This window comes from Engraulis encrasicolus, chromosome 6 (assembly GCF_034702125.1).
Source record: "Engraulis encrasicolus isolate BLACKSEA-1 chromosome 6, IST_EnEncr_1.0, whole genome shotgun sequence".
Taxonomy (NCBI): Eukaryota; Metazoa; Chordata; class Actinopteri; order Clupeiformes; family Engraulidae; genus Engraulis; species Engraulis encrasicolus.
In genome coordinates, this window is record NC_085862.1 from 23338490 (window position 1) to 23351804 (window position 13315).

The window sequence follows — 13315 nt, forward strand, 5'->3', positions numbered from 1 at the left end:
TGGCTTTTGATGTTTGGATGTCGTAAATGGGTAAAACGTATGATCTTGGCTGCAAACTATTTTCATGAACTTTGAGGCTGTTGTGCCCATTTAACCAGGTTTCCATAATGCCTCCCTTCAGCACTATAAGTACACCAAATTCAATATGCACACTTGAAGCAAAGCAAAGCATTAGGATACAAATCTTTATTCAAGGACTAATTTGTACAAAAATATAAGAATTTCAACGTTGACATGTTAACATTAACAGTATATATGGTAAATGAAATTATTGTTGAATTGTGAGAGGAGTGAATTGGCAACTTGCATCATGCGGTTGTCTGACTGAACAGAGAAAAGAGGAGAGGGTCCATTGCATCGCCATCTGTTGGCACATGAAAGACAAGGAATATCATTAAGTCTGAAACATACTTCTAAGGCCAAATAATGTATAAATCATCAATTTTGCAAAGGTGTGTAATTTGTTTTAAAAACGATGTCCAAACTATTCCCTACAAATAAGTATGACCTGAGAATGGCCATACTTCCTATGAGACACAGAAAATTGCCACCCTGTTAGTTTGGCCAAACTGGATATCTTTTCCTTTTCAAATTTACCCCCAAATTGGGACCAGTGAAAATCAAGCATTTTGATTTGACTTTAATAGGTTTATAACGAAGACACTTTAGTCCCGCCATTGACACTGGCTTGATTGTTTGTATACCAGAAGCATGCAAAAGCTTTTGATACACTGTCCACCCTCTAAGAAGTCTGAAACCAACACTGCTTGGCCAGACTAGAGGCTCAGAAGAACTTTGTAGTCGCGACAGCTAGGCTAGTAAAATTGTGGTATTCTCAGTTTGGCATGAGATTTTAGTACCGCCTTGGTGAAGGAGAAACCCTTAAACTCACCAGCATCTTAGCTGCTCTCCAGTTCCAACTCTTGTTGGTCATCTTTCACGCCTCTTCTCCTGTACCACCTGCCGATGAGCACAGAGCTCACCATGGCAACCAACAGTAGAATTCCAGCGCATGCAGACAGAGCAGCCGTTGCCGTGGGAATTCCATTGGATTCCGTTCCGATGGGCTGGTCGGACAGCCTAGCCTGAGGCCTGTCACCATGGGTCGTTGAAGGGACAAGAGAGGACAGATCTGCCAAGAAAACAGGAGAATGAACATATGGAAACAAAGAATATTTTATATTTGTTCGGAAGTAACTGATATGCTGAGTGGACCTACTGTAGGAAGGTTTATAGCTCAGCTTGACAGACAGCCCATATCATTTCTCTAGCCATGTCAACACGACACGGGTCTCAACAGGTAATTGTACATCAGCAAAATATTTGTGTGTAACAAAAATACAGAACGTTTATTAAAATTAGCCTATATATGAGGAGGTCATCTACATATGTGAAACTGTCAACTACGTATACAGTAGGCTAAAGACATTTACCCCGGAGGGAGAGAAGAAAGATGGCATCATCTCCTTTGATGTAGGCCCGGCTCTTCAGGCGGCCGTGGGTGATGAAGGAACTTGTTCCAGTACCGGGCCCGCGGTAGAACTGAGTCCCGTCAGTGTCAGTCTGCAGGCTGCCAACCTTCCTTGGGTCGTCCCAGTAGAATTCCAGCGTTCCATCAGCTGATTTAATGGATAATAAAGGCTACATCAGTGACATTTTCATCATGTTCAGTTAGTGCTCATTTTATATAATGCTTTCTTTTCTTTGTGGACGATGTCTAAAATCAGGATCGGAACATCAACTAATCCAAAGAGGAAAGACTTTAGAGGTCCAGTTGTTTTCAACTGTTTCAGCTAACTAACATGACCTGGATGGATGAAAACCATAAATCAATGTATTAATTATAGCTTTTTTTGCTCCTATGTTTTTGCTCCTATGCCACTTGTACCCCTGAATAGTCTTCAGACCGATATACGTTTTCTTGCATTTATGTAGAAGACACATTATTGCTACTTTAATATTGTTTGGGGCACTGTATTATTTCTCAATAAGTATTGGTCCTCCCAAATAAAATTGTGTGTGTGTGTGTGTGTGTGTGTGTGTGTGTGTGTGTGTGTGTGTGTGTGTGTGTGTGTAAGAGTGTGTGTGTAAGAGTGTGTGTGTGTGTGTAAGAGTGTGTGTGTGTGTAAGAGTGTGTGCGTGCGTGCGTGCATGTTCTCTCACGGTTTGTCTCGTTTTTAGTAGGGTCGGTGGTGACCATTCTGTAGTGTGTGTGTGTGTGTGTGTGTGTGTGTGTGTGTGTGTGTGTGTGTGTGTGTGTGTGTGTGTGTGTGTGTGTGTGTGTGTGTGTGTGTGTGTGTGTGTGTGTGTGTGTGTGTGTAAGAGTGTGTGTGTGTGTGTGTATGTAAGAGTGTGTGCGTGCATGTTCTCTCACGGTTTGTCTCGTTTTTAGTAGGGTCGGTGGTGACCATTCTGTAGTTGTTCATGGCCTCGCGGATGTCTGGGTTCTGGTCCATCAGGTTCATGGTAACCTGTCGCCATGGGCACGGCCACTTGAGGGTGTCATCATTGGGACCAGAGGTCAAGTAGAAGTAGATGGCCATGCTTCCTGGACTGGAGTTGCCATTGATATACAGGCCCACCTGGAAGGTTAAAAAAGCTTAAAATCGGCACTCACGAGTAGGGGTGTAAATCATAGCCTCCATGACGATACAATTCGATATTGATTTCTTAAGGCAGCGATTCGATTATTTCCGATACTAAAGAATGCCCCACGATACGATATGATTCAACTTTTTTTTTTTCAATCATTTTCCACTGGTATTATGTTATGGAGTTGGAGCATTGGGCAGGGGCCAGCAATTTAATTATTTTCGATAGTTAAGAATTCCCCACGATAGGATTTGATTTGATTCGATCATCGTCCGTAGAATCAATGCATCGATACATATTGATTATTCTTCACAGACCTATTCACAAGCTAAGTGTCATTATTTGTTTAATCAATTACCACCATATCCATAAGCAGACACGTTTCGGCTCCATCATCAGTGCGTGGTTACCTGGAAGGTGTAACCCTCACGCGAGGTGAAACGGGGACTGTAGATTTTTTCTCCCATCGGGACGGTGGCCAGGAGCTCGTTGAAGTTGCGGATTCTCCAGGTGTGGTGGGGACACTCAGTCTCTGACAGGTTGATGTCATCGAGAGAGAGGCCACCATCAGGTCCAGCGCTCCCCTTCACTCCTTCAAAAACGACCCGGAACTTTCTGGAGGATGCGTCCAGAGGAACATGATGCAGTTCCCACGAGTCCTTCACACCTCCTGCAATAGGCAGAACAAAAAGCTACAATGCTTACACTTAGACATTTATTGCTTGTTTGTTTGTTCATCCATTCTCTATTTTTAAAGATTTATTGATTTATTTGGTCTTTTTGACTTTATGTATGATAGGACAGTGAAGGTGGTGGCAGGAAGCGTGTGGGGACAGAGAGACGGGGAAGGGCCGGCAAAGGACCCGGGCCAGGAATCGAACCCGGGTCAGCCGCATGGTAGACGAGTGCCCTACCGTTTGGCCACGACAGGGCCCCATTCCCTATTTTTATCATTTATATGTCTAGTGTGGTCATCTTGCAGTGAATTGTTGTAACTTGAGTTAGATGATGTTGATTGTCGTGTTGTCACGAAACAGGGATTCAATTTTAGGACGTTTTTTTTTTTTTTGTATTTGTCTTTTTCTGTGTTTTGATATACTAAAAATCAGTGTGCTCACAGTTCAACTTTATACAAGCTCACATAAACACAGCATAATTTTCCAATATAATATGAACTCTGTTTTATCTGGCTCATCTGCTTTATCTTCAGCAACAAAGTGTGAACTTCAGTCTCACCATTAACTATAAACGTTGTGTGATTAATCTAAAGTGCCTCACATGTAGATTGCCAAACGTGCTGTTCAAGTATTATGACTTTGGCTCCCTTACAAGTAAAAAGTTCCATTAACACCATGTGCACACTGGAGGCCAGTGCCATGACCGCATCACATCTTAATTCATTTTAGGTTGCAATTGTGTCAGTGGCTACGTTTACAGAATGAACTCACTTTAATTCTGAATTAAGCTTGATTCTGCTTTGAAAACATCATGTTAACACTTCAATTAAAAATGTCATGTAAACAAACATAGCCAGTGTCTTGTTTTTGGTGTACTTTAAATCACACAATAGTCTTCAATCTGGTGCCCTTGGCGATCACCACCTTTCCGTTTCGTGCATTTAGAAATTGATATCTGTAAACACAGCATTGCACAGCTGGTCTAGTGCCTTTATATTTATTGAATGCCCATGAATAATCATTGTCAATGCAAAGTTTAATGTTTCACTTCTCTTGATGTTCTAATTCTGTGGGGCTTGCGGGTGCCCCCAACAAATGTGCAACTATGGTCTTCGTCCACATGTCTTGTCAATGCTTTCTTCTGCCAAAGGTGACAGGCCAAAGTCATACTATTACTACTATTGCATGCTTTCAAGGTGGACAACGCTTTGAACAGGTACAAATGTGTAACTTACATGGATTTTCACCAAATCTGTATTAGATCTTCTAATTTAAATTTCAGAGGCCAACATGTTTCAATGATTTACCACTGATGGTCTGCACAAGCCTGAGGGTGCCCGTGGTGTCTCCCTCCTTGTAGTCGCGGATGTAGACGTTCAGCTTGTCGTCAGAGGCCGCGGCCTGATGCATGTAGAAGGACAAGCACTGGGAGTGGCGGCGGGGATACAGCAGACGGCTCTCCAGGAACGCAGTCTCCCCAGCGCTGCCATCGAAATGCATGAAGTAACCGACTCCTGTGGCAGATAGACGCCCATATGGAAAGGATATTGTAAAATCATACACAAGTTTTACAAGAAGTTTTTCATGAATTCTAAAATATTTTTTATAGGAACGTGAAAACAGATACTGCATACATTTTTTGGTACATTTATTCCTGAAAGTGGCCCCTTTTTGTGTTTTCTCATACAGAATTTCTACATCCACAATTCAAAGAGAAAACATGTGAAGAGCTCTTTTCCAAAACTCTATATCCACCATTTTCGACTTTTTGCATTTTAATATTGGAATTGACTGATAAGTAGTCCTATCATCTATGTGTGAATTCTTGCCATTCAAATGTTTTGAGAACATGCTTTTAAAACCCCTATAAAATGGATTTTGTAATGCAATTCTATGGAATGCCCAATACAAAAATGTCAATTTCCCAACATTCTATAAAATGGATATATCTCATTTTGGAAAAGAGCTCTTCATGTATATTTGTGTGAATTTACATATGAAATGCATATACAGTGCAGTTTTGTGCGTGTTGAAACTATGCCAAATGCACATTTTCTTTTGTCAACTGTGTTTTTCTATGTGTATGTCTTCATCTGTTCTCTGTTCTCTCTCAGTTGAATTGATGTTTTATTGATTTTATGAGATGTGACCATAGCCACTTTAGGTCAAGGAACCACTGATCAGAAATGATTGAACTGTTATCAGTTTTCCAGGACCTTTTCCAAGACGTTATTTAGCAGGAGATAACTTTGCACAAAAAAGCTGTTGCAGAATTTTAACCCTTTGTGTTATCACCTTTAATATTCCTATCTGTGTGTGTGTGTGTGTGTGTGTGTGTGTGTGTGTGTGTGTGTGTGTGTGTGTGTGTGTGTGTGTGTGTGTGTGTGTGTGTGTGTGTGTGTGTGTGTGTGTGTGTGTGTGTGTGTGTGGGTGTGTGTCTGGGTGTGCATGCCTCTGTATGTGTCTGTGTTTGTGTGTGTTGGCTGTCTGTGCGTGTGTGCGTGTCACCTGCACATTGTCCCAAGGTGGTGTAATCAGTCTGTGGACCTCCGACTGCCTTTGTCACCCGCTTCCAGCTCCCCTTCCCATCTGCTCCCTGGATCATGCCACACACATTGGCCTCCTCAAAGCTACACCTGTCCAGAAACGTCAAGGAGTTGCCTGCAAGAAAGTGTGAAGAATGAATTTGTGGACCATGTCTAAATTGGAACTTCAATTAATCAAAAGTCAAGGCTACACCTGTCCAGAAACGCTGCAAGTAAGTGTGAAAAAAACGTCATGATAATGAGGTTTCATAGTCTATGCATGTACGTATGTTTCTTTGTGTGTGTGTGTGTGTGTGTGTGTCTTTGTGTCTGTGTGCATTCTGGCATCTATTTCCCTATCTAGAGGCCGGGTTGGACTTGATTGAGGGGGACATAGACATGGAGGAAGTAAGTACAAGAAACCGCAACTAGTTAAAATAAAATACCGTACCATACTGCTATGCTTTTTCTTTTTTTTCTTTTCTTTCCTTTTACTTTCCTTTTCTTCTCTTAATCGTTCCATCATGGAACAAACTGTGTGTGTGTGTGTGTGTGTGTGTGTGTGTGTGTGTGTGTGTGTGTGTGTGTGTGTGTGTGTGTGTGTGTGTGTGTGTGTGTGTGTGTGTGTGTGTGTGTGTGTGTGTGTGTGTGTGTGTGTGTGTGTGCGTGTACGTCTACTCACTGCAGTTGTACAGCTTGCTAAGCTTTTCCAGGTCACTCTCACTGAAGCCCATGCGTTGTCCAATCACGTCGCTAAATGCTGGGATTTTTGTGACTATGGTGGGCAGCTCCCCGATGTTGAAGGCGCTCTTACTATAGTGCATTACAGATCCATAGTCATACGCAACACCCAGCGCACTGGACACAGTGTCATCGTACTTGTTGAAGTTGTGCTCCTTACCTGTGGGTTTTAAGGATTGGAAAGTTGAATTTGTGTGAATATATGTAACATAAATGTTATATTTTGTTGTTTGCTTTGATGTACACATCTGCATTCACAACTTTGAAGATCAGTGAATCCTCATGGCATCAATACAAACATTCCTGTCTAAAAATGCTATGTGATCAGAGTTATCATAGCTGCTTTTGAAGTTGCTGGATGAATTCTGTTTGCCAGTGGTCTGGCCATAGGAGATTTTTGTTTTCATAAAATAACTTTTGAACAGATACAGGACAATTTGTACCAATCTTGTGAACTACGTAATTCTCAATGGTACATGCTTCTCACTTCCTGACGAAGGCTTCATGCCGAAACGCGTCAAAGTATTTTAATCATGCTATGCCCAACAAAATAAAGGCATTTTAATTACAAAGAAGATGAGTGCCTTGGTATTTCTAAAACTTTTTTTGAAATCAACCAAGCCTGTCACCAAAGAGCACCATCTTAAAAAACTGGACTTCATTCTGGTACATGCTATGAATTGGATTGCGTCGACCAATGGTATCAATATGGCCGACATTCAAGATGGCTGAATTTTGTGCAATAGCTTTTGAAAAGATAGACATATTTGCACCATACGGTATACAGTAATAGGCTACCCTTCTATTCTATTGTATTCTATTGTATTAAATGCTTTATTTTAAATCCTTTATATTATATTATATTACATAACATTACATTACATTATATTATATTATATTATATTATATTATATTATATTATATTATATTATATTATATTATACTCCACTTTAGTGTAAAATTACCAGGAGTGATCTCGTCCCAGATGATGTCCACATAGTCGTCTCGGTCAGCGCGTGACTGCTCGTGCCAGAAGCCCAGGGCATGCAGGAACTCATGCTCCACGGTGCCCAGACGGTCACAGTTGGACCCGATGGACAAGCGCTGCTTCCCCTCGCGACGGTTTCCAATAGATGAGAAACACCTGCAGTGGGAATGGAGGACATTTCAACCTCTACTGTTACATCACATTACATTACACCGGAAGACATTTCAACCTCTGCTGTTACATCACGTGGAACGTGTTCGTGGAAAAACTTAGTCATATTTGGATAGAGGAAGATATAGAGCACGAGTTGGAGAGTACTCATATGTATAACAAAGAAAAAAGCGCACATCCGTCTCAAAAATGTTTTGGGTGGAGGACAGGCAAAGTCACATGAGAGAAATGCGAGCTTGGTGTGCAGACTTTATTTTCATTTTCACAGTACTCATGCAATTACAAACAAGTCTAAGAGCATACGCAACACAAAAAAGGTGGGAAACAATGGAAGAGCTCTTTTCCAAAACGCTATATCCACCATTTTTGACTTTTTGCATTTTAATATTGGAATTGACTGTTAAGAAGTCCTATCATCTATGTGTGAATTCTTGCCATTCAAATGTTTTGAGAACATACTTTTTAAACCTCTATAAAATGCATTTTGCAATGCAATTCAATGGAATGTAGAATATTAAAATATCAATTTCCCAACATTCTATAAAATGGATATATCTCGTTTTGGAAAGAGCTCTTCAATGATGGAAAGAGACCTTATGTGGATTTGTGTTGCTTACCCAGAGCCCTTAAACACCCCAATGTAGTTCTCCTCATCGGTCCACTCCTTGAAGTCAATGCAGGTCTTCAGTCTGTACTGTTCAAAGGCCTGCAGGATGACTCCTTTGGCATTTATATCTGAACACACACACACAAGCAGACAGGCAAGGGTTAAATCAGGACTGCACAGTTTTGTATTGTGAAAGGTGGTGTGTGTGTGTGTGTGTGTGTGTGTGTGTGTGTGTGTGTGTGTGTGTGTGTGTGTGTGTGTGTGTGTGTGTGTGTGTGTGTCTTTCTTACCCAGGCTGTCCTCCAGCACGTATGGAACAGGCATTGGCCAGCGATACTGCTCCCCAATAATGGAGTTTTTCAGTTGATCCTGCAACACGCACACAGACACACACACACACACACACACACACACACACACACACACACACACACACACACACACACACACACACACACACACACACACACACACACACACACAAAGTGTTTGTTCAATGATGGAACGATTAAGAAAAGAAAAGAAAAGAAAAGGAAAAGGAAGTATTTTACCTTGTTGCGGTTTCTTGTACTTACTTCCTCCATGTCTATGTCGCCCTCAATCAAGTCCAACCCGGCCTCTAGATAGGGAAATAGATGCCAGAATGCAGTGGCAGAACAATTGCACACAGGGCCTCAGGGCAAAACTTATCGGGCCCGCATATGGCCTGACAAGATCACAACTGGGGCCACATCACCAATGCAAGAATGCTCTGGGCCCAGGGGCAAATGCCCTGCTCGCCCTCCCTATAGCTCCGGCCCTGCCAGAATGCTCAGTCAGCCACGAGGCCATGCAAAGTAACAGGGTTTTAGTTATTGGTTTTACTTAAAACATGAATACAGCAAATACTCAGAGGCTGACATTTTGCAACAAAAATGAAAAAAAAAATCAATTGTGACGGTCAGCTAATGATCAGTTTATTATTGGGCACGATAGTGCTATCAGCTCACCTTCATTGATGTCAAAGATGTCCAAGTCTCTTCCTCCATCCAGATCAGTCTCCTCTGAAAATGAGATGCACACTGGTTAAATAGCCTACTGTATTTATATTTTTCATTTGATCGATTTGGTCAGTACAGTTGTTCAGTGTCCATGTTTTTAAATGCAGCAGCTGCTGTCAGTAAAAATAATTGGTGCGCCATCTAGGGAGCCTAGTCACATTGAAATTGCTGCTTACGCGTACATGGATATTATTGCAAATGCAGGTTTTAACCTCTTATCTTGTTTACATATAAACTGAGTTTAGGGGACTAAAACACACCTGCCAATGTTATTTGCTTTTTTCATCCATTAGTCATGTTTATATGTAAACACATTTTACAAATACCAACACCAACACATGTTGCCCTGCTGAATGCACTATCCCTGTAAATATGTAAGGGTTAACGTTCGGCGAGAAGGTCGCTACCGTGGAATAGCAGCACGACAGAGAGAATCTTTAGACCCCGACGCGGAGCGGAGGGGTCTTGTTCTCTCTGAAGTGCTGCTATTCCACAAAGCGACCGACTCGCCGAAAGTTAACCCGCTTATATGGATATACTTAAATGATTCACACATGGCGGGGACATTTCTTTAGGCCTATTTAATGTTAAGTCTATTATAGTTTTTCATGTCAAAAGATTGTTGCTGCGCAAAACAAAACAGTGCCGTTGTGGAACACCGCTAGGCAACAGCTAGGTAGCCAGGACGTCTATCACAGCAGCTGAGTCTTGTTGAAAAGTCGCTTTAGCAGTGAAAAGTCTTGTTGCCATTGACAGCGGTCTGTTATAGACCAACCCGTCCGTTATCGAAAAATAACAGACGTGCGAACGTTGGGGAGCCCCGTTGAAATGAATGGAGCATTCGACCGATGACGTCACACCATATAATAATGTAAATTAATGAACTGAATAGGGTTTGGATTTTTGGACCCTTTTTTTCTATAGCTGTGTGGTGGATGTTTAAAACCTCAAGACAAACCGTAGAGGTCTATTCAATCTAGTCGATCTGGCCAGCTGTACATGCTTTGGATTATTCATCCATTCACAAACAAATGCCTCCACACACACATGGAAAATTATCCATAATTTTGAAATATCATTAATTAATGTTATTGAATTCATTAATTAATTAATGTTTTTGCATTTTTGCATTGGCTATGCAAAATCATTGTTTCAGTTTATACTACAGTTTGTACGGTGACAATATCCTTTTTAAAAGGCTATAATAGCAATGAAACAAGTGTGTCAATGTATTTCCCTCATGCCTTTACACACAGCAATATGGATGTACGGCACAGCAACTTACCTGGGAGTGCAGCTTGCGTCTGGTTGGGGACAAAGGCGAGTAAATGGAGAAGGTTAATACAACGTCTAATTAATAATACAAAGTCAATTCTGCTAAGTTTAATGGTCACTGTCCAACATTTATAGTGCTTGAAAAACAAGTCATGTTCGTTGTTTCAGCATAAAGCTGCTACGCTACACATAAATTGGACAGTGAATGTCAAAAGTTCACCCCATAACTTCACAGGAAGTCATAGTGCTACACTATTATTCACTACGTAGACGAGGCATTAAATTGTGTCCCATTGCTCATATTAATCTCTACATGAATCGGCAAACAGAACACACACACACACACACACACACACACACACACACACACACACACACACACACACACACACACACACACACACACACAGACAGTCATCATACATGCTACGTACTCACCACACCACACAGGCCCAGGAGGAAGAGGAAGGTGATGAAGGTTGGCATGGTTACCCCAAGACCACTAACGCTGCCTTCAATGTGTCTCGATGTGTGTCTGTGTGTGTGTACTGTATGTGTGTTTTCTCCAGTGTACACACAAGTCTCTGACTGTGTGCAGGGCACGTGTCCTTGACTGTCATAAGGTGTCCACCTTTTATGTTTTGGTTGGAAAGGCGGGGCAGGCGGTGTTATCAGAGATAAAGATAGTGACATAGGAGATAGTAGGAGGTGTGTGTGTGTGCGTGCGTGCGTGTGTGTGTGTGTGTGTGTGTGTGTACGCAGACCATCCAGAGTTATATTGTTGCTACTTTGTCCTGTGCCATTAGACTGTAGTTTATATTAGTTTATGGTGTTTATGCAATAAGCAATTAATTGTTGCCGATAAATACAATGTAAAACTGACCAGTATTAACCCCATAGACAGTAGACTACATGGCCACTACTACAGTATGCAGGTCACACACACACATAATGCATCCACATACAGTATATCACGAAAGTGAATACACCCCTCACAGTTTTGCAGATTTTTGAGTAGGCCTATATCTTTTCATAGGAAAGCATTACAGAAATTTCACTTTGACACAATGATTAGTGACCTTTTAACAACATATTTAACTGCTTAGATTTCTTGTTCACTCAGAAAAAAACTAAATACAGCCATTAATGTTTGAACATGTACTCACAAAAGTGAGTACACCCCAGATTAAAATCCGGTAGAGAAGGGGCTGTGTTGGCTCGAATCGTCTCGAATTGAAACGAAATGAAAAGGGATGAAAAGGGAGGTCATCAGTGTGCGTTTCAACCTTTCTTTGCATTGAACTTTTACATTTTGAGTCAGCATCTGGCTTAAATAGATTGGTGTGAGATTTGAATGCAATCCTATGGAGAATATCAGGATCTGCTTCAGTAGTCACAGTGCATGATCACATTTATGTTTCTTTTAGGTGTATTTCAGATTGCCAATGTTGACAGCATTCATGCATCCCCAAACTATGTCAGTCCCACTACCATGCTTGGCTTATGAGAGGATACACCTTTTTTGTAAAACTCACTTGTTAACCACCACACATGCTTGACACCATCTAAAGCAAATTTGTTTATCTTGGTCTCAAGAGAGATGAACAAACCAAGGATATGGATCACTGGAACCATGTCGTGTGATCTGAAGATACCAAGATAAACAAATATACTTTAGATGGTGTCAAGCATGTGTGGTGGTAAACAAGTGAGTTTTACAAAAAAGGTGTATCCTCTCCATAGCCAAGCATGGTAGTGGGACTGACATGGTTTGGGGATGCATGAATGCTGTCAACATTGGCAATCTGAAATACACCTAAAAGAAACATGCATGTCAACATGCACTGTGACTACTGAAGCAGATCTTGATATTCTCCATAGGATTGCATTCAAATCTCACACCAATCTATTTAAGCCAGATGCTGACTCAAAATGTAAAAGTTCAATGCAAAGAAAGGTTGAAACGCACACTGATGACCTCCCTTTTCATCCCTTTTCATTTCGTTTCAATTCGAGACGATTCAAGCCAACACAGCCCCTTCTCTACCGGATTTTAATCTGGGGTGTACTCACTTTTGTGAGTACATGTTCAAACATTAATGGCTGTATTTAGTTTTTTTCTGAGTGAACAAGAAATTTAAGCGGTTAAATATGTTGTTAAAAGGTCACTAATCATTGTGTCAAAGTGAAATTTCTGTAATGCTTTCCAATGAAAAGATATACTCAAAAATCTGCAAAACTGTGAGGGGTGTATTCACTTTCGTGATATACTGTACACTCCTGAACACACATGGGGCATAATAGCGCCCCCCACCACTAAAACAGAAGAGCCCTGGGCCCAGGGGAAAATGCCCCACTTTCCCCCCTATAGCTACGCCCCTGGCCTGGGACAACTTTGCCCAATTCAATATGGGCTTCATTTGGTCTGTGCGACCAAAATCTATGGGTGACCTATTCACTAAGCAAACGTAGAAGGCCCCAATTTTGAACAAAAAACCCCACTCACTCACTCACTCACTCACTCACTCACTCACTCGGGTTTGTACTTTTTAAGGCATTTTTTCATTTTCCTGTTTGCCATAAAAGGGCTACAATAACTCAATGCCAGTTCTAAAGCTTATAGGCACACATGATTCTGCTTCAGTAAAACGGAAAAAGTAACCAAACTGTGCATACAATACCCAATATTTATTGACATA

General features: G+C 41.3%; 1 protein-coding gene across 2 annotated transcripts; it reads right to left on the reverse strand.

Moving 5' to 3' along the window:
- Nucleotides 1–64: 64 nt before the first annotated feature.
- mep1ba (meprin A subunit beta a) lies at nucleotides 65–11108 on the reverse strand. 2 transcript variants are annotated; one of them, XM_063200125.1, is made up of 15 exons: nucleotides 11055–11108; nucleotides 10627–10645; nucleotides 9291–9344; nucleotides 8877–8920; nucleotides 8592–8670; nucleotides 8312–8429; nucleotides 7501–7679; nucleotides 6477–6695; nucleotides 5778–5930; nucleotides 4577–4783; nucleotides 3003–3262; nucleotides 2375–2582; nucleotides 1434–1619; nucleotides 893–1132; nucleotides 65–364 (listed from the first exon to the last, which is right to left on the reverse strand). In XM_063200125.1, the coding sequence occupies exons 1-14, from the start codon at nucleotides 11100–11102 to the stop codon at nucleotides 900–902; spliced, it is 2007 nt and encodes a 668-aa protein (XP_063056195.1). In that variant the 5' UTR covers nucleotides 11103–11108; the 3' UTR covers nucleotides 65–364; nucleotides 893–899. The 2 variants fall into 2 exon arrangements, with proteins under 2 accessions (XP_063056195.1, XP_063056194.1); XM_063200124.1 differs by having other exon boundaries at nucleotides 8853–8920.
- Between the last annotated feature and the right edge of the window lie 2207 nt (nucleotides 11109–13315).